This window comes from Hyalella azteca, unplaced genomic scaffold, assembly GCF_000764305.2.
Source record: "Hyalella azteca isolate HAZT.00-mixed unplaced genomic scaffold, Hazt_2.0.2 contig3411, whole genome shotgun sequence".
Lineage (NCBI taxonomy): Eukaryota > Metazoa > Arthropoda > Malacostraca > Amphipoda > Hyalellidae > Hyalella > Hyalella azteca.
The window spans coordinates 89721-112949 of NW_025933661.1; the positions used below are offsets into that span (position 1 = coordinate 89721).

General features: G+C 38.9%; 1 protein-coding gene across 1 annotated transcript in view; it reads left to right on the forward strand.

The window, feature by feature from the left end:
* The window catches only part of LOC108681750, a 34051-nt gene extending 17078 nt beyond the window's left edge, over positions 1 to 16973 (forward strand). Inside the window, exons 15-22 of the mRNA XM_047879612.1 lie at positions 206 to 416; positions 1307 to 1578; positions 2116 to 2195; positions 2643 to 5222; positions 5831 to 5994; positions 9165 to 9188; positions 10311 to 10328; positions 13216 to 16973. Of these exons, the coding sequence (XP_047735568.1) occupies positions 206 to 416; positions 1307 to 1578; positions 2116 to 2195; positions 2643 to 5222; positions 5831 to 5994; positions 9165 to 9188; positions 10311 to 10328; positions 13216 to 16973 (7107 nt within the window). The remainder of the gene's footprint in view (positions 1 to 205; positions 417 to 1306; positions 1579 to 2115; positions 2196 to 2642; positions 5223 to 5830; positions 5995 to 9164; positions 9189 to 10310; positions 10329 to 13215) is intronic.
* Positions 16974 to 23229: the final 6256 nt, after the last annotated feature.

Below are 23229 nucleotides of genomic sequence, written 5' to 3' on the forward strand. Positions count from 1 at the left end.
TAATGTTGTAGTTAACGTTGCAGTTAACGTTGCAGTTAATGTTGCAGTTAACGTTGCAGTTAGCGCTGCCGTTAACGTTCAGTTAATGTTGAAGTTAGCGTTGCAGTTAGCGTTGCAGTTAACGTTGCAGTTGACATTCAGTTAATGTTGCAGTTAACGTTGCAGTTAACGTTATTATAGCTATAATTTCTTTCACTTTTCCCAGCTGAAAGTTAATAGCCGTAACGCAGAACACGACGTTGATGACGACGCCAGTGACGAGGACGGTAACGACGTGTACGTCACGGGTGACGTCACGAGGGCGACCGTGACGGGGCTGTCACCCTACACGGAATATTACGTCAGAATTCGGGCGGATAATACGGCGTATGAAGGCGTATACGGAGAGCCTGAGTACTTCTGGACACGGCAAGCAAGTTAGTTAACCATTAGTAAATAGTTTATTTAAATAATATTGTCAGTTTACGAGTAGTGAATATGTTATCCTACTTGAATAATATTAATCAGTCAGTTTACGAGTTATGAATATTATAGCCTATTTAAATAACATTAAATAGTCTGTTAATGAGTAGGGAATATTTTAATATATTGAAATGTTATCATGAGATTAGGGATTGAGTTCGTTATCCAACAAGTTTAAAAATGAAAGCGCCAAGAACATTCATTATGCATACACTGAACGCTACTCAGTGAATGTGTAGTAAATGTTTTAATATATTCAAAAGATATTCTAGTATTAGGGATTAATATTATTTGTTTTTTATTATCTATAGGTTAAGATCATTGGTATCGCTAATGATTCACAATTATCAAACGTAAAAATTTTAAATTTAATTCCCATACTTCCACTAACAACGTTCCTGAAACAAGCTATACCAACAGTGCTCAGATTCATCATTCATTTCCATTTATCATTAATGAATGATCAGATTTCTCATCCATTGCCATTTATCACTAACAGAAAAATATCATAGAATTTCGATCACTCACATTTATTATCAAACAAAAAATTGCTCGCAATGGTCGCTGACGTGTACACGTCTGCAGAATCTTCGTCTGTCCTGTAACAAGATTCATCAATCATTATTATTAATCGAGGAATTATCAGATTAATAACTAATATTCATCAATAATTCAGTGCAGTTTTCATGGTCACTGACGTGTACACGTCTACAGAATCTTCAGCAGTCCTGAGCCTGGATTCATCACTATCATTATTAATCGTTGAATTATTGGATTAATAACTGACATTCATCAATATAATTCAGTGCAGTTTTCATGGTCACTGACGTGTACACGTCTACAGAACCATCGTCAGTCCTGAACCTGGAGTCAAAGCCCATCTCAGGGACGAGTGTGATCGTGAGATGGGACCCACCATCGTCCCCTAACGGCAAGATCACGTCATACCACGTCACCTACGCCCCTGCTCGGGACGGGGACGAGGAAGAGGGACAGGAGGACGAGGAACCAACCGAGATGGAAATAGATGACGTGACCATCGAGGCAAAGACTGACGACCACGGGCAGGACGACGAGGACATTCAGACCATCATCGTCGCGGCGCCAATTAGTTGCGTGAGTGTCAGCAATTATTTACTAATTGTTTTAGTAATTTAATATTGATCATCAGCAATTAGTTTTAATAATTTAGTATTAATCATTCAATCAGAGAAATGAGTGAGAAGTTGTCAAAACGATAAAATATATAATTTACATTTAAAATTGAATTTATTATACAAATATTTGTGATGTAAATGCCTTTAATAACCACAGACGCAGCTTTAAAATTAATGGTCATAAGTGCAATTATTAGTCTATCCCTACATAATCTATCCCTGCATAATTTATCCCGGCATAATCTATCCCTGCATAATCTATCCCTGCATAATCTATCCCTGCATAATCTATCCCTGCATAATCTATCCCTGCATAATCTATCCCTACATAATCTATCCCTGCATAATTTATCCCGGCATTAATCTATCCCTGCATAATCTATCCCTGCATAATCTATCCCTGCATAATCTATCCCTGCATAATCTATCCCTGCATAATCTATCCCTGCATATTCTATCCCTGCATAATCTATCCCAGCATATTCTATCCCTACAGGCCAAGATCGCAGACCTACAGGAAGGCGTTCGCTACAAGATCGCCGTGCAGGCTAAGAACGCTGCGGGACTCGGTAGCAAGTTAGTATTGCTTTATTTTAATTATTTAATTACGATCATTTATTACCTTTATACGCTCCTCTCATAATTCATAAATTAATCTCCAATGACTGTCGATCATAGATTCAATTTCATCACAATAGATTTAATTTTTCTCTGCTAATATAGATCGTGATTTGTTCTCATCATTACCTAATGAACGACAAATTGAATGAAAAATTTCTTTAGTTTCTCATAAACTCAAATTTTTGCCTCAAAAAATGTTTGCCATAAAGATAATTTTGTTGACAACCTCTATGGTAACATACATATTGCAAAACATTTCACAAATATAAATATTTAAAATATTCATGTAACCACAGAGGTGTCAAAAATGTTGCAAATAAGCCATGGTTGTTGCTGCTGTTGGTCACTATACTCAGAAAAATTAATGTGTCATATTGTCCAAATGTTGACCCACTTTTCCAGGAGCTTCCTGACCGCCGCTGGGGAGCACGTCGTCCCCGGGCTGCCGGTGCCGCCGCTCTTCTCGTGGGCGGTGGACGACGAGGACAAAGACGTGGACGGTGACGGTGACGCCGGTGACGACGACGACGTCGTTGACGTCGACGATGACGGCGACATAGACGAGGATGACGTACGCAACAGGCACGTCATTATTGGCGACACTGACGAAGATGGTGACGTTGACGAGGCTGACGTGCTGGATACGGACGGTGACGGCGACATTGACGACCATGACGTGGCTGTGGCGGACATCGATAATGACGGCGACGTTGACGAGGATGACGTAAAGGCCGCAGATCGCGACGGTGACGGTGACGTGGATATAGCTGACGTCGGTGACGAAGATGGCGACGGGGACTTCGACGGTGCTGACGTGCTGACCGCTGACGAAGACGGTGACGGCGATATTGACGCTGGTGACGATGATGAGGAACAGACGATACTGGAGGACCAAGATGGCGATGGTGACGTTGACATTCACGACGTAATTGACACTGACGGCGATGGTGACGTGGACGACGAAGATATTGCAGCGGCTGACATCGATAACGATGGTGACGTTGACGCTGACGATGTAAAAGCTGCTGATAAAGACGGCGATGGTGACGTGGACGCTGGTGACGTGATAGACGTTGATGGTGACGGGAACATCGATGGTGACGATGTAGAGGTGCGAGACCGTGACGGCGATGGTGACGTTGACCGTGAAGACTTCGTCTTACGTCAGACGTTCATTGGCGACACCGACCATGATGGCGACGTTGATGCAGAGGACGTGTTAGACGTTGACGGTGACGGTGATATCGATGAGGCTGATCGAAACGTCGCGGATATCGACAATGATGGTGACGTTGATAGTGACGACGTACGAGCGGCAGACAAGGATGGTGACGGCGACGTGGATGCTCTGGATATCGGTGACGAAGATGACGATGGTGACGTTGACGCTAAAGACGTCATTGCGGCAGACAAGGATCAGGATGGTGACATTGACGTGCAGGACGAGGATGACGAGAACGTCTTGCTGGAAGACGTTGATGGCGATGGCGTCGTTAACGCCGAAGACCTCGTCGATTTGGACGGCGACGGTGACGTTGATAGTGACGATTTGGACGTGTTCGACGTTGATGACGATGGCGACATCGACGAGCACGATATGAAAGTCATCGATAAGGACGGTGATGGTGACGTGGACGTCAAAGACGTGGTCGATTTTGACGGTGACGGTAAGATCGACGAGGACGATTTAGACGTGCGGGATCGTGACGCTGACGGCGACGTTGATGCGTCAGATTTCGCGATGCGTTCCGTATTTTTGGGCGACACGAACGACGATGGCGTCGTTGACGAGGACGACGTGCTTGACGTTGATGGCGACGGTGACGTCGATGCCGAAGACATCGCGGCCGCTGACGTTGACGACGATGGTGACGTTGACGCTGACGACGTACGCAAGGCAGACAGAGACAATGATGGTGACATAGACGGTGATGACGTGTCTGATCTCGATGGTGACGGGTTAATTGACGAGGCAGACGTCGAGGTGACGGACCGAGACGGCGATGGTGACGTAGACTACAGCGACTTCGTCAACAAACGCATCGTCCTTGGTGACACCGACGGTGATGGCGACGTTGACAAGGATGACGTGCTTGACACTGACGGTGATAATGACGTGGACTTGGAAGACTTCAACGTCGCTGACATCAACAAAGATGGCCGCGTTGACGCTAAAGACGTGCGCGCTGGCGATCGTGACGGTGATGGTGACGTGGACTTTGCTGACATCGGCGACGAAGATGGTGACGGTGACGTAGACGCAAAAGACGTAATTGCAGCTGACGAAGACAAAGACGGGGACATAGACGCTAAGGATGACGATGGCGATGACGTGATAATCGCTGACGTTGACGGTGACGGCGATATTGACCGAAACGACGTACGAGATCTTGACGAGGACGGCGACATAGACGACGATGATATCAAAATAGCAGACGTCAATAACGACGGAAAAGTTGACAGAAAAGACGTCAAGGCTGCAGACAAGGACGGTGACGGTGACGTTGACAGCGCAGACGTTGTTGACATGGACGGCGACGGTGACGTAGACGGCAATGACTTGCTGGCGTCAGACAGGGACGGTGACGGTGACGTTGACGGACGAGACGTGGCCGTTCGGTACGTCATCCTCAAAGACGTCAATAACGACGGGAAAATCAACCGAAAAGACGTGCTCGATACCGACGGTGACGGTGACGTTGACGAGGAAGACGTCGCAGTCGCTGATATCGACAACGACGGTGACGTTGACGTCGATGACGTGCATGCAGCTGACAGGGATGGTGACGGAGACGTTGACAACCACGACATAAGAGACGTTGATGACGATGGTGACGTTGACGGGGATGACGTGGTGGCGTCTGATCGTGACGGCGACGGCGATGTTGACGCTGCTGACGAAGGCCAAGGCGTTGATGTCAAAATAAACTGGAGGCCCGACTTTGAGAACCATCCCGGCACTGAGTTCTTCGTCCGGTACCGGTGAGTTCTTGGTCAGTGTTCATTAAAACGCTGACTTTATAGTAGATTTTTCAGGGCCACAGACTGAACAAATTATACTAATTATACTATAACAAAATTTAGATGCGGGCCCTAGTATTCATTTGTTCGAAGAGGAGATCGTTAAAGATCTAGAAGACTTGCTTTTCAATAAGTTAATGTTGAATAAGTTTAATATTGAATAAGTTTAAACTAGAATTCAACTAAATATTTAAGGGGGTGCTAAACTGGCGGTAGACTTCTTACTTAACGAGTGTTAACTATGAAATATTTTTGATTAATTAATATTTGTTACAGGCTTTCTCTAACATTTATTCTAAAGGTGAAGGGGATTCATTCTAAATGTCTCTCAAACTTATACCTATACTCATTCTTCACTAAGTTCTTAGCTCGGGGTGGGTCTGTTCTTGAAATGGTTTGAAATTTGCGGTGGACAAATGAGTTAGAAACATTCAGTGAGAGTTTTATTTGATTAATTATGAGTGGAAATTGGCGTCATGCCTTGAATTACTTAATTAACTTGATTTTCTTTTTGATGGTAATTATTTTTTATGTAAATAATTAATAATGGAAAGTGGACTTTCTTGCAGTCCCGAGGGCACGAACAAGTGGCGTAAGTCCCCCGTAGAAGAGAAGTCCCTTCAGCAGACCCTGCGCGGTCTCGACCCCTACAAGGTCTACGAAGTCCAAGTCGTAGCCAAGGACGGGGACTTTGAGACGCCTTCTGATATCACGAAAATTGGACCTTTCCGAAGTAAGTTTAGAATAGTTTCTGTTTAAATGTGTGTTTGGACAATTTCTTCACACGTTTTTTCAAATGACAGGGTTTGATTAGAATTGAATTTTTTCTATTTTTTTTGTTTTGATGAGAGGTTGATGTGAATAGAGAAGAAGAAAAATAAAAAAATAATTATTTTTACGTCAATCACTATTTTGGCTGGCAAACCATTTGCATAGTTGCGTGTTCTTAAGCTTTGGTCCGTACAAAATAGCAAATTTATTTTATCGGTTTTTATTTAAGAAAGGTTCTTGTAGAGCGGATTTTTCTAATATCTTCGTGAGCTCAAACTTTTTCAAAATTTAGTAGTCAGTTGAATATTTCATTCAAGATGGTTTTGATTTGATGAGCTATAGATTCATAATGGATATCATTCATTTAGAGTTCCTTGTTGACTAGGTTTATTGTTAAAAAATATGCCTCGCTAGTTGGACAAAGCCTCGCCAATTTCTCTTAGTGTAGCTGTGCAGCAATCACTTCAAGAATTTTTTTTTTTTAGTTCAAAAATTTGTTTGGAAAAACTAAAAATTATCTGTCAACGATTTTCAGCCGTCCCAACACTTCAACCATCAGATCCCAGCGACCCAGAGTTAGATTCAAACGGTAAAATTATTAGATGTTTTAATTAATAACGAATGAATTAAATAAACTGCTACTAACGTACGTATTTGTGGCAAATATTCAGCTGTACAAGCAGGTTAGCCTGGCGTTGCCAAAACTTGATAATTTTTGAAGTTTTGAAAACCAGTTAACACAATTCCCGTTTTTTCGTAATTACTAATCCCGGTAATAATAATGAAGTTGATGTGTTCTAATTAATAAAGAACCCTTTACAACCAATGTTTGACTTAGAAGATTGGACTAGTATTATTTACTTCAAAATATGGCAAAAGCCATTTGCATCTACACTTGCACTTTACCACTCTACCACCCCCCACCTCTACCACTCTACCACCACCCCACCTCTACCACTCTACCACCACCCCACCTCTACCACTCTACCACCACCCCACCTCTACCACTCTACCACCACCCCACATCTACCACTCTACCACCACCCCACCTCTACCACTCTACCACCACCCCACCTCTACCACTCTACCACCACCCCACCTCTACCACTCTACCACCACCCCACCTCTACCACTCTACCACCACCCCACCTCTACCACTCTACCACCACCCCACCTCTACCACTCTACCACCACCCCACCTCTACCACTCTACCACCACCCCACCTCTACCACTCTACCACCACCCCACCTCTACCACTCTACCACCACCCCACCTCTACCACTCTACCACCACCCCACCTCTACCACTCTACCACCACCCCACCTCTACCACTCTACCACCACCCCACCTCTACCACTCTACCACCACCCCACCTCTACCACTCTACCACCACCCCACCTCTACCACTCTACCACCACCCCACCTCTACCACTCTACCACCACCCCACCTCTACCACTCTACCACCACCCCACCTCTACCACTCTACCACCACCCCACCTCTACCACTCTACCACCACCCCACCTCTACCACTCTACCACCACCCCACCTCTACCACTCTACCACCACCCCACCTCTACCACTCTACCACNGGTATCTATAGTATCGCAACACTGGGTATCTATAGTATCGCAACACTGGGTATCTATAGTATCGCAACACTGGGTATCTATAGTTTCGCAACACTGGGTATCCATAGTATGGCAAGAACCAGGACGAGTATTGGCATAAGTATCGGTATTGACATCAGAATTTATTCAAGTGTACAACCTCCTGATGAAAGCATGAACGTGAAAATTGGTTCATTCAATAAAAATTCGTCTAATTTTTGTTTCCAAAAATAGATTATTTTTCTACAAATTAGGAACATGTTTAAGACATATATTTTTTAATTTACAGTGCACTTTTTTGCAGTAATCCGAATCACAATTAGAAATATTTAATTCCGATTAATATTCAAGTATTCAAGTTTTGCTTTAAATTAGAATTTTACTGAAGGAAACGCAATTTTGATACAAAACACGAAGAGTGTTCCGCTCGAAAAAGAATTTACCGGGACCAAAGATTGAGAAAGAAAAGACTAGAGCATTGAATAATCAGATGATTGTCTTGAATAATTAATATAAGTAACTATTTGAACAACACGGCAGGCTTGCTTTGTGTTAAACTCAAGTTTGAAAGGTAAGTTGGCTTGTGAGGATTGGCAGTTTCGTTAGAAACTTTTTCACTTTCAGTTTTTAAATTTATTAAGAAAAATGTCGAATTCGACATCTATGCTAAAAAGGCAACTTCTTGACTTATCGCGACTAATTATGATATTAAATGTTCTAAAACAATATTATAGGCAATCTCATTTTTAGAAACTATCTTAAATAATTAGTAAGTTTATTTAATAATTTACTTATTAGGATTAAGGAAATGAGACATAACTGATGCGCATATTAAGTCACGTTGTCTAGCAGAGATAACTCAGAGAAATGAGTCAGACTTTGTCCAAATAATGATGCACATCTTTCCCTGTGTGGGTCATCCTGACCCATTTTAGCCCAACAAAAAGGCGTATCATTGGTACGTTCAGGAAGTGTATCTCTATTTTGACAATCTGACCCATTCGTTTTTTTTATTTAACACACATTTCACGAAGATTTATGATTCGAAAATTTCATAGAAATCGAACCTGTATTAATTTGTGCCAATTACAGATCATTTGTGAAATTTTCTGTCGTTAAATTAACATGAAGAAAATTTCTTCGTTTTTGTTAATTCGCTACCTACAATGAAAAATTTTTCGAATTTCATTAATTTCTTGCCAACCCTAATAACAAATTATCCTAAGGCGTCAGTTATTATATAAAAGATACGATGTTAGTCATTGAGTTGTCGCAACAATAATCATTAATCAATCCAGTCACGAAGTGATGCTTCAGAGTGATCAATTAATTATTTGGTATAACTAATTTTGTATTTCTTACTCTTTTAAAACTTTTAACTTTCATGAAAAGTTATTATAGCAATTGATTTTGAATTAATACCTTTAATTCAACTATTCACACATGAGTTTACGATTGTAACTATTTAACCGTGTGTGTTTTGAGTGTCACTAACCCTTTGCTTTCCCGTTTTTCATCTCAGAACGACGACAAGGGCCCGCCATCGGTAAGTGATTATCTTTATTATTCTTATCATTTATTTAAAATAAATTCTTTAAATTTAATTCCATCGAAAATTGTTGGATGTCTAACCATTCAGCTGTATATATGAAAGTTGAATTGTATCTTGCCGTATATTTATTTAATTTTTTTAATTTTCTCTTTATTAATGCAAAAGTTTGAAACTATTTTTTCCTGACGAATTTACTGTCGTTCCGGACATTTTAGCATGTTTAATAGATAATTACATATTCAAAAGATAATTACATATTCAGTAGATAATTACATGTTCAGTAGATAATTACATATTCAATAGAGAATTACATATTCAGTAGGTCGCAACACGGTGTAGATAATTATTGTAGATAATTTATTCATTAGATAATTACATATTCAGCAGATAATTACATGTTCAGTAGATAATTACATCAACTTTAAGTAGTTATATGCTGTGCATCATTATTTTTTCTACCATTAACAATGCAATGTGTAGCTTCATGCCAAGTAAATATTTTACGAAGATTTAACGGCTGGAATTATTTTCTGGAACGGCGGAAGTTTTCTGACGCTATTTGATGCGATGAAATTAAAAAAATGGATATAATTCTCTTCTAAAAGAAATATGTGTAGAAATTTTTTTATCTATTATAAAATCTCAGTACAATGCGTTATAAAGAAATTCTAATGCGTGCACAATTAGTAACGATACATAACGTTATCAGTAGGTACCTCGATAACTGGTAACTAAAGAAAGCTGCTGAAATTGTAAAAGACTGTTATATGCTTTCAAAGACTAAGCTGTTATCTATGAATTGAACATCAATTTCACTAAATACATTAAGTAATGGACCAGTTCGTTGTTTATTCAAAAGAATTTGGTCGTTTTGAAAAGACAAAGTCTAGTCTACTTTTTTAGTAATTTAAAGCGCGATTTACTCTGACAATTCAGCCCTCTAATTTCTTTTTTAGGAAGAACCCAAAGTTGATTTTCGGTTCAAAAAAATTTGTTTGGTAGTTCTTTTCTATGTAGAGCTGAGACAAACTGTGTCTATTACCGATGTTGAAATAGTTTATCAACGCTTTATCAACCCATCCTGAATATTTCTTTTCGTTTTCTGCGACCAAACAGCGGAAATTCAACAGTCAGGTACTGTTCATCGAGTTTAACTCAATTTTTAGTTGCTAGCACAACACATTTCTTGGTGCTTCATCTTGGGTACTCACTGTAGCAATAACGTTCATTGTTTTCACCATCTTTCAAGTTAAGTATATTTCTGATCAATGAACTGCAATGCTTAAAAGTTTTTGCGAAATCAATCTTTAATTTAAACTTCTTTGTGATAATGAATTGAATATAGAAAATTATTTTTGCGATTCTTGGTGACTGAAAAAAATACACAACGCATTAAAAAGACGAATTTTTAAATTTTTATTCCTAAAAATATATAATATTATATATATTAATAAGCATTTGAATTACTGAATTGTCTTCTTGATTGGAAGGTAAAAAGCTTCTTAATTTCTTTTGCACTGCAAGTCACATACGATGCATATCAACACGCAATTTTCCAACACACTAACTTTAGTTGAACTCAACACTTTCATTCTCTACTCGCCGCACTCACTCAAATGTAAAATGAATTTCACTGCCTTCAAAATGACGCTTATAAAGATTTCCTTAATTTATACAATATGTGTTGAATGTGTTGTTTCGTTGTTAACGATATTCGTTGTTGATGATATTAATCTTCTGCTCTTCTTTATATTTTAATTCAAGTTTTAAATACTCGCAGTTTAACAAATTTATTTAACTATTTACCTAATTTTATGATTGTGTACTCCCTATTTTATCGTCACTTCTTTCACTTTCATATCTTTTGATTTCATTCAAATTCTTAAAGCACACGTATATCATTTCTTATTTATTTTGAGCTAAAAATTAATTAATAATTATTGCAATCGTTGGAATAGTTTTCAATGAACGCTTTAAATTTTCATAATTGTTTTAATTTAAATGGTATGAGGGGGATTTACCGTGATACTAAAGATGTCTGCAAACCAATCTTTCAAGTAAATGCTTAAACTTAATGTTTGTATTACGCGTTCTACGCAAGCTTTCAATTCTCTCGTATACTCAAGCAATTTTATGTTAAGGATTAAACGAATTTTTTTGTTTGAAAGTACGTTTTTCCTGAATTTTTCTATTTGAACATTGAGCGCTTCTGGTTCCAGTAAACTTTTTTCACGAATAAATATTCGCGTCTTCAAAGTGTACGATATAAAATTCTTTAAGCTTTGTTTTACGATCGAAAAGCCATACGACCATTGTTGTCATAGTAATAATTAACAGTTAAAATCTTAAACAATAATAATATTTAGGCCATCGCTTTCCTTATTCTCTCGACTATTTTTAGGTTTTTCAGGATTTGAAAAGAAAATTTTCAATCTACTTACTTTCCAGAGCCTAATTTTCATTGCATTTTAATATTTATTTAACAAAATTAGCTAAAGATTTTGCTTATTAAGGAACAATTTTTTGTCGAGTTCGGTGAAAAGATCCCAATAGATGAAGTTCGGGAAGTGTAAGAATTTTTTATACGAAAAAACTAAATTCCTTGAAACCAGCCAGCGCAAACTTCGAAAGAATCCTTTCCTGTATTTTTATTAATATTAATAAATATTTACAAATTATCCTAAAAAAGAATGGCGCAGGGATTTGGCAGGAATTGCATCTAAGTCTACTCGTTCCTGATACCGAGTTATCGATATTTCTTTTTCTAAGTGTCTATCGCAATTTTTGTGACGTTGATTATGGTGAAATGGCCTTAAAGATCTGAACTAATTTTCCTGAGCTTTTTAGATTCCTTTAGAATAGAATAATACATAGAATAATATAATGATACGTATTCTGTCGAACACTAGAGTCCTTTGCTCCTAGCATGCTCAATGTGTTCTATGGCTCAATGATTTTGTGTCATCATTTATCAGTTAATGAACGATATCATGTGCATTTTTCAACGTAATCATTTCACTTTGAGACCTCTTAATCATGTCATACATTTATCATGCTGAATCATCAATATAAATTTATTATAAAATTGAATTGGCAATTGATTATTTCGATTCTGATTCGTTCGCAAATCTCGAAAATTGCCGCGAAGTCCATGGAAAATAATTTTTAAATTCTCCACTGCGTAAATTGTTCACCTGCGAAAAAAATACGCGCTTTTTTTTTAAATTAAGTAGTTGATTAGTAGGTAAATTATGTGGGAAGATTCGGTTCTAATTTTCAAATAAATCGATTAAAATCTCCTTAAGATCTTATTAATGTTTTCCAAAAAGCCAAGGATTTGTTATTAACGGCATTAAAATTTTTGGAACACATTTTTTAATGCTGCAGTGTTTGCACAATTTTCATGATTTTCAATCAAGATGAACCTGTCGTAAGTTTTTTTCGAAAGAAAAGTTTAAACAAAGGTTAAAACTCTGAAATTCACTCAGTTTTTTCGTTTGTGTTTCCTCGTCGATGAGTTTTTAGTTTGGTAAAAATTTTATTCATCAACTTAGTTTCGATTCCGACTTCAGTTGCTTATATTTGATAGAATTCACACGTTTAATTAACACCGGACTAGGAAAATACAGCCTTGGCCACCATTCACCAAATTTCCATGCAGTCATCCAAACCAAGAGTAATTTGTTGTTAGTTTTAAAAATAGAGCTGAAGTTTGAATGAACCAAACAAAACTAGTAAATTTCTGTTTGGTATCTTTTGATACATAATCGAAGATTCATCTAATATTAGTTATGTACGGATTAAAGAGTCCTATGCAGCCGTTTGTTCCCAGTTGTTCAAGTTCTGCATGCACTTTCAAGGATGTGGCTTTCAGAAATGATTACCTAGAATCAAATATTAGAACAATTTATGTGTTTTTATTCAATTCTGTTTGGTCACACTCAGAACGGCAGTCCTCATGGCTCTAATAAAGGTTCTGTTATGAAACAATTAGTAACTTATCGTAACGACTTTAACACAGATACATCAAGTGTCGAAGATGGAGGCTTCGTTCATCCCTTTGATAATGATGATGGCAGCGACGAACTGAATGGATCAGCGAATTTCCAGGAATCTAACGAATCCAAAATTCCAGGAAATATCGAAACTTGGGACGGTTTTAATTCACTAAGCACATCTGCCCCTACAGAGACTGTTAGTAGTGAGTTTGATACTTCGAGTATGGATATAGCTGGAAAAGTTGAACTCGACGATATCGAAGAACCTGAAACTTTTTTGGGGGTAACGGTTATAGCTTCGAAAAACCATGAAGGTGTTAAAGTCCCTGAAACAAACGGTGTTGTGCTACATAATGTGGAAGAAGAAAGTGACGCTTTTGGCGCTTTGAAAAACAATGGAACTGGTAGTGAGAATGAAAGTCAAGTTCCATTTGAATCGAATCGTTCCGATGGTGACGCATTAGAATATGATTCAACAGCAGAAGAAAAGGACGGTGATGGCGAGGGAGATGTTTTTGATGTCGTTCCGTACGATGACATCACTGACTATATTCCAGCCGCCTATGACTATTTCAACTACACCACAGATGACCACTACCCTACCTTGTATGGAGGACAACTGACTGGTGGCAGATCCAGAAAACCAAATGCAACTGTAACTCCCCTAGTAGTCGAAATTGCGACCGAGGATGAAGCCGAAACGAATGTATACTCAACACACAAGCCAAATGTAGAAAGTGCACCTGCCGGAGGTATTGCCGGTGACTCGTACGATGAATACGAGTATTTGGACTTTGACAATGAGACTGAATACGATTTAACGTATTTCCCAGACCCTATAATAATTAGCGATAATAGAACAGATGAGGATAAAGCTTTGTCGGGAACTGATGTTCGACTCGAACAGGAGGAATCAGTGCTTAAAGAAAAACTAAGACAATTGGAAGATCAGTTAAATGGTTTACGAGAAGCAGAAATTAACCTGGAGTCTACTGGAAAAGTTCCGGAGGAGTCTTTGGAGTTTGGAGGACCACTTGCAAACATGACTGTGAGTGAAATTTCTGATGATTTTCCAAAATCGAAAAGCGAAGAATTGATTCCCAGAGAAAATGAAGATGCGTCAGAAAAACAAAGTCACGAGACAGAAGGCAGTGGATCTCCTGCTATCATTGAAACTATTGATGACATTTTAGACTACTTGAACCATACTGAAGACGTGTTGGGTTTCAAGAGAGTCCAAACAGAAGTAGGGGGTGTACTTACTGGAAGGCCTATGAAAGAAATTGAAGGAAATTATAGCTCAATTCAAGCTCAATTAGAAAAAGTAAGAGAAGAAATATCTATAGTTGAAAATGAAAAGCAAAAAATCGAAATTGCTTTGATCAACATTGAGAATGCAAAGCTCGATAAAAAAGTTGACTTGCTCCATGAAGTTGAAGAAGTCGTAAATGAATTGGATAAGGCAATCGTCCAAGGGAAAAGAGTGGTGGAGGAAGATACGGAAGAACTGGATGTGAAAGAAAAAGATATGTTCGATGAAGAAAACATGATGGGGGTTCTGAAGAACGTGACGGACGAAGGCATCCAAAAAGTTGAAGAAGAAAGAGAGGACATTATTGGAAGAGAAGAGAAGCTAGAAGAAGAGCAAGAGACCTTGGAGGAAGAACAAACGGTGTTGTTGAGAAAGGAAGAACAATTGAAAGAGAAAGAAAGAGAAATTGAACAGGCAATAGGTGGTATCGAGGCAGAGCGTGACGATGTCATTGATAAAGAAATTGCGATCGCCGTTGAAGAAACCGAGCTAGAAACAAAGAAAAATCAGCTTGAGATGAAGAAAGCTACACTTGGGGCAAAAGAAAGTGATATGCAAAGCAGTTTGGAAGAACTACAGGAAAAACAAATAGAATTGGACCGAGAACTGGCAATGATTGACGAAAATCAAGAAAAGCTTCTAGAAGAGCGACGTCAGTTAGAAGATGAAGAAATGATTCTAGAGGAAAATGAGCTGATATTGGCAGGCCAGAGGGAAGACTTGCAAACAATACTGGATGAAATAGACTCGCAAGAAGACAATCTCATACTGGAGAAAAGCCAGGTTGATCTAAAAATCAAAGCCACCAAGGATGAACTCGACACACTAGATGCCTTGGAGAATGGCATCCGTCTCAGAAACGAAAGCCTTACGCACGAAAAAGAAATTCTAGAAGAACGACACGACATGATGGAGACGGAGAGAAATAAAACTTCAGAAGCGGAAGATGAGCTTTCTTTTATTCGAGAAGGTTTGGATGACGAAGAAGAACGCTTGCTGGGAGAAAGGGTAGAACTCGCCGAAATAGAAGAAACCATTCATGAAGAGCGCAAAGACATTTCAGAAGTTAAAACTCCCGTCATTGAAGGCGAAAGGGATCTGGAGAAAGAAGCGGTTACTGACAGCGCAGAAACCAGCGAAGAAAGCTCTGGCATAGGACTGATTGACGGTGAAACAGATTCTTCTCGAACAAGTCTTGAAGGCTCGCTCTTAGAGGACTCGGATCGGCATGAAGGTAACAAAGCATCTGGCGATGGACCTGAATATTCCATTGAAGAAATTGATCCGAGACTAAGAAATGTCGAGATTTCTTTGTCTACGGATGAGTCAGCGCCCGATTATTTTGATGGTACCATCGACTTTTTTTCCGGGGAGGCTAAGACAGAATCATTGGAGGCAACTAATGCCACAGTATCGGGAACAAATGACACAGATTTGGGATTCGACTCTGATAGTGAAGAATTAACTACTTATTTAACTGTTACATCAAGTACATCAGCAAAATCAGTTTACCCTCCAGTGCCAACGGGAGTTTTCGCATCTGGTCATGAATATTCTGATGGAAGTGGGTCAGGAAGTCCGGCATCTGACCTTGTAGGCTTTGGCGAAGATGGGTCAGGAAGTCTGTCATTTGATTATGCAGCTTCTGGTGAAGACGGGTCAAGAAGTGTGTCATCTGATATAACAGGTTCTGGGGAGGAGGTAATAGGAAGTGTGGTATCTGATATTGCAGGTTCTGATGAAGATGGGTCAGGAAGTCAAACAACTGATAATATTCTCTCAGGAGTTTCTAGATTCCAAACGTCGCCTACTATTGGTGAAGATGATGGTAGCGGTTTTGGTGCCAATATTCGTGAGCCCCTAACTGATGATGATAGTTTAGGAGTACCTCGTATCGAAGGTTCAGGGACTGAAATTTCGGGTATTAAGGATTCTGGCTTACTTTTTGGACTGGATATCGCATCAAGTGCAGATATGGTTCAGCCTATTGAGGATGTAGCAACCGTGCACCGAACTGATTCTCAAGACACGCAAATCGAAGTTCCCATTGGCTCCGATGAAGAAGATTTTGAATTAGTCCAAGTTGACCTTACTACAGAGTCTGGGGATGACGATGAGGTGGTAGTTAGGACAACCACTTCTACCGGTGCTGGTGCATCCACATTGCTCCATATTGATTCTAATATCACAACTTCATCGTCTGACGTAAGTTCCATGCCAACTTTTATTGCCGCTTCTGATCATACTATCGCAGTCACTGATGATGAGGCTTCTGCTGATGATGTCGCAATCACCGATTTTGGAGATGACGAACCCACACTGGTTGCTATTAATCCTGATGTCTCACTCACTAATGATGGAGACGCCGAGGAGACATCGCCGGTTTCAGTTGATCCCAGTATCATGGCCCCTCTTGATGGTGGAGACAAACCTACACGTCCTGCTATAATCTCATACGGTAAATTTTGAAGAATGGTGAACGAAAGGATTGGTAGTGCGTTGGTGTAAGTGTTGTCCATTGCTGGCTGTCGCCCTGCTCGAAATGATCCTTGCTACAAAAATGCATGTCACGTCTACCAAAATAAAAAAATCGCTTCTCTTGGCCGTCATCAGGAGTGCATGGCAAAAAATTCTACATCGAGTAGCAGCTGAATTCAGTAACTTTTTATCAGTTTGCTTATTTTGATTCTAATTTCCATGAATTGTATCCAGTGATGCAATTAGTATATAGTTACAATTTTACGGTTCCATGAACAATTTATCGGAATTTATTGTATATTATCTACATATTTTGTCCGAAATAATTTTTAACTGCCGCTGTGAGGACGGATGGTGGGAGGAGCATTTACGACTTAATTTTTTATCGTACCTTGCCACGAGTCGAGTTCAGTTTACACTTTGCAGGCAGGCAACATACCCGAATAAATTTTTCTGGGGAATTTTACGAACTTACGTTTCGTTGTACGAATTAGCTTAATAAGGTTTGAGGCTTTTATACTCTCTCTGCATTGGTACTTCACGTTTTCTAAAAAAAAATCTGTTTATATTGATCTAAGAAATTATTACGACGCTTTGTTGGAGGAGTTACCTGAATAAAGATGTGCACATTTATCAGTCATCGAATAATGTTGTGAAAAATTGACAGTCGTGAAATTTACAGAAAGTGTAGCCATAGAACACGCAAGAACATTTTTTCCTTAGCAGTTGGAAACTGGTGATGCTTCCAGAGATATTAATTATAGACTAAGACTTCTCATCGGGGATATTGTAAAAATACGTGAAACTTTAATTGAAATTGAACATTGATCTTTTCTCATGCCTGTCTGCGAAGCTATTAACTTCAATAAAATTTTTTGCTGCATTCAAGTCATCAATACAAAATTTTAACATTCATACATTTCATTAATTCATCAAATACTAATTCATACTCCCGCTTCATCACAATTTTCAAGTCGTAGGGGTATCACAATCTGGCGCTTTTCACCTTCACTCGATCACTGAATTCATGATGACGGCATTCATAATGGACATTCATGCCCCGTTGCTCGCTCCCTAAACATCGTCTTGCCTATTCATTCACTAGCGATAGTCGTATTTTTCAATGTTTTCATGTCTTCTTATTTATTAGTTGTCACCCATTCAACCCATTACCCTATTAGAACCATTGCAAAAAACAAGTCGCCGCACGTTCGTTCTTTGTAGCAACTGTACACTGAACGTTCGATCCCTGTTGTCCCCGTACGTCTGTACTTTGTAGCAGCTGTACACTGAACGTTCGATCCTTGCTGTCCCCGTACGTCTGTACTTTGTAGCAGCTGTACACTGAACGTTCGATCCTTGCTGTCACCGTACGTCTGTACTTTGTAGCAACTGTACACTGAACGTTCGATCCTTGTTTTCCCCGTACGTCTGTACTTTGTAGCAACATGTCCCTGTACGTCTGTACTTTGTAGCAACTGTACACTGATCATTGTTGTACCAATATTCTCTGTCACTACATTACTGTTCAAATTCGTTTCATTATACGGCATTTCTTGTTCAACTCCATTGGCTTAATTTTCTACGACTCTGGCATCGTATTTGTACGTCATATATTCAGTTATTCAATTATTCAGTTCAACTATTTTAATTCTTACTCGTATATTAAATTTTCTATATGAAACTTCATTTTTACGTCTGTGAGTATTATTGTTAAAATCCTTGACGTTTTCGTTTAAGTGTGGTAGATAGTTATATTAAGACGTTCAACTCAATATTTACTACTCCTTAGACTTTCTCAGCCTTGATTTCCTATCTTTGTGCATGAAACAAGTTTCAGTATTTAAAAACACTGACTTCAAGTCCCCGGCAAATCTATTAAACTGCATTAAACTGTTATTAAACTGTTTAAAAACAGTTTGCCACCACAGGTATATTGAGGTGCTTATACACGTGGACAGTAGTGGCGGCCAGTAAAACTTTGATACACGTAGACAGTAGTGGCGGCCAGTAAAACTTTGATGCACGTGGACAGAAGTGGCGGCCAGTAAAATTTTGGTACACGGGGACAGTAATGGCGGCTACTGAAACTTTCAAACACTAACCGCCACTATTTACCGCGCTATTGGCCTCGTGTATATAGGCTCTACTGGCCACGTCAGGACCCAGTAACCCTGTATATGAAGCCAGCAGCATGATAATTAATGGCCGTTAATATTTGCAAAATTATGCTGGCCACCACCGCCTTAATTGCTTGAAAATGAGGAATATTTTATACTACAATCTTACACTAATCAGTAATCAAATAAAGATTCTCAATGCATATGATATAAATTTATCGCCTCCTTAAATCATGTGTAATTTTGTTGACTAATTATTTCCCTAAATAATGAAAGTTTTACTTCCTGTGTTCGTGTTTGTTTATATTAAATTGTTTATTACTTTTTCATTTTTCTAATTCCTAAGTATGAGAAAGTAAATTTTTTATACAACGCTAAGTGATAGCATGTCCTGCAATAAAATCTCGACCGTTTGTTTTTCTTTCGCTAAAATTATAACGTATTTTTTTGATCTGTTTACTTTTGGCTTATTACGTCTTCAAACTTTACACTGCACATCTTCGCCTTCATTACCAGGCATTGCACAGCATTTCTCTGCACATTTCGCCACTGTACAGTGCACAACTTTTCACCAACTTCCCTATTATAATAATAAATATTAATCACCTTGTATCTCTATTAAATTAGTAATAATATCCACGTACAATTAGGTATCTATTACTTCTTTATGATTTTTGTATTATATTTTTTGTAGATAATTAGTAATGCATAATTTCTTTTTGAAACAGCATCATTGTCACGGGTTGTCCATGTCCTGGAATTTATATTGTAAATAAATTGTTATATTGTAAATATTTTGTAATATTGTGAATACTCTAATTGAATGCCTATTGAATTTATAAAAACTTCACTGGGTTAGTGTACATTTCTTGATTGTTGATTAGTATGCATTTGTGGATGCTTGAAGGAAAATTGAACTCAAATTCAAACATAATTATCTAATCTGTTCTGTTTTGTTGTTAAAACAACTCGTGACAAAAAGGTTAAATGCTCTTCTTCAGGTTTGCAGTTTTCTTCTTTACGTCTTTCCATGAAATTGCTATAATCTTGATAGTGTTGTTGAATCTATATTTTGTCAGAGATCAAAATTGTCTGAAAAAGAATTAATTAATTTTCGATCGTTATTTAAGTTGTTGCAGTTCCTTGCTATATCGAGATTGTGCTTGCCAGGATTATTATAATTTTCTAATATGCAATCAAAGTCGTTAACTTCAATTGACAATGAGTGCCAGATTTATTTCCTTAGTGATCGTTATTTCTTATATCTTCCTACTCCTCATATTTGTCGTTGGAAACTCATTCCTACTTCCTTACACCTTGCTCATTTTTTACCTTCCTAACCTTCTTCATACTTCCTAACCTTCTTCATACTTCCTAACCTTCTTCCTGCTTCCTAAACTTCTTTCTACTTTCTAACCTTCTTCTTATTCCTAACCTTTTTCTTATTTCCTAGGCGTCTTACTACCTTTCCTGCCCACTCTCGTTTAAAGCTATAAGCTTTGTGAGTGATTAAATGTGATTTCGTATCATAAACTAAACTTACCTGAAATAATTTTAGATTTATTTTCGCAATTTCTCCTATTTTTCGGTTTTGCCTTGATCATGACATTTACGCTGAAGCTCCATTGAAAAATTGGCACTGTTTTTAAGACATTCGTAATAATATCGCTTACACATGGCATGATAATATTGCTTACACATGGCATGATAATATCGCTTACACATGGCATGATAATATCGCTTACACATGGCATGATAATGTCGCTTACACATGGCATGATCCTGTATGAAGAATTGCAGCTCTTTCTTTCTATTGTTTGTATATTGGAAAACAATGTTCCCTTATACGCTTTTCATTGTAAACAGGTTACAATGTAAACAATATCCCCATATACTCATATTGTACACTCAATAGTACTTATGTCTGGTAAAAGACCGTTAAATTGAATAATATTAATTTATTATATATTCGCTTATTATAAATTTCATTTTCTTAATTGAATTTAGAGTTTTAATAAAGGTTAAATTAAGTTATTCAGGAAATTCAATGCATACTGACGGGCACAATTGTGTGAACGTAAACAGGCCTTGTAACGGCCGCTATAAATAAAAGTTCAGACGCTGCCAAGTCAAGCACAGCCATCATGTCTCACGCTGCACGCTAGCCATCATGTCTCACACTGCATGCTAGCCATCATGTCTCACACTGCACGCTAGCCATCATGTCTCACGCTGCACGCTAGCCATCATGTCTCACGAGTCATTCCACTGATTTTCAAGTAAAATTCCTAACCCTCATCAAAACCCGTTACTTGGTCTTATAATTTCGGTATTATTTTATTCTATTATATTCATTATCTTATTTTACATCATATTGCATTTAATTTTTTATGTTCTTTGCACACTATCAGTTCTGCTTGGACGTTTGGTTTCGGTTGAGTATTTGGACGCTTTTCATTATTCCTCATTTGTTAATAATATTCACAATCTTGCAAATTATTATGTTTTATTTTTCTTCTTCTGCCAAGTCTGACCATATTTTGTTGTCGCCTTCTGCTCATTTATTTCCACTTGTATGCAACTTCATTTCATCGTGCTTTCTTTCTCTTCTGTTACCGCGTTTGTAACTCCCTTTTAGGATTCACTCTGCTAATTTATCCAACAGTTATCTAGATAATATTAGTGGTAATATGCTATTCCACCTGTATAAAAATATATATTTCAGCGGCATCCACTCTATTCAACCCTTTTCCACCCTAATCCATCCCTGTCTCCAAAATTTCGCATTTTTACCACTTTTTACCTTTATTCACTTTTTGCTTAGAATATCCACCTAATTTAACGTTTATCCACCTAATTCAACCTTTATCCACCTAATTCAACCTTCATCCACCTAAAACAACATTTATCCACCTAATACAACCTTTATCCACCTAATTCAACCTTAATCCACCTAATTCAACCTTCATCCACCTAATACAACCTTTATCCACCTAATACAACCTTTATCCACCTAATTCAACCTTTATCCACCTAATACAACATTTATCCACCTAATACAACCTTTATCCACCTAATACAACCTTTATCCACCTAATACAGCCTTCATCCACCTAAAACAACATTTATCCACCTAATACAACCTTTATCCACCTAATTCAACCTTAATCCACCTAATACACCCTTTATCCACCTAATACAAGTCTCTTATACACATCTAGATGTGTATAAGAGACAGGCTGTNCCTATCATCACAGGTGAGGCATGCAACGCTATCATCACAGGTGAGGCATGTGGGCCTATCATCACAGGTGAGGCATGCAACGCTATCATCACAGGTGAGGCATGTGGGCCTATCATCACAGGTGAGGCATGCAACGCTATCATCACAGGTGAGGCATGTGGGCCTATCATCACAGGTGAGGCATGCAACGCTATCATCACAGGTGAGGCATGTGGGCCTATCATCACAGGTGAGGCATGCAACGCTATCATCACAGGTGAGGCATGTGGGCCTATCATCACAGGTGAGGCATGCAACGCTATCATCACAGGTGAGGCATGTGGGCCTATCATCACAGGTGAGGCATGCAACGCTATCATCACAGGTGAGGCATGTGGGCCTATCATCACAGGTGAGGCATGCAACGCTATCATCACAGGTGAGGCATGTGGGCCTATCATCACAGGTGAGGCATGCAACGCTATCATCACAGGTGAGGCATGTGGGCCTATCATCACAGGTGAGGCATGCAACGCTATCATCACAGGTGAGGCATGTGGGCCTATCATCACAGGTGAGGCATGCAACGCTATCATCACAGGTGAGGCATGTGGGCCTATCATCACAGGTGAGGCATGCAACGCTATCATCACAGGTGAGGCATGTGGGCCTATCATCACAGGTGAGGCATGCAACGCTATCATCACAGGTGAGGCATGTGGGCCTATCATCACAGGTGAGGCATGCAACGCTATCATCACAGGTGAGGCATGTGGGCCTATCATCACAGGTGAGGCATGCAACGCTATCATCACAGGTGAGGCATGTGGGCCTATCATCACAGGTGAGGCATGCAACGCTATCATCACAGGTGAGGCATGTGGGCCTATCATCACAGGTGAGG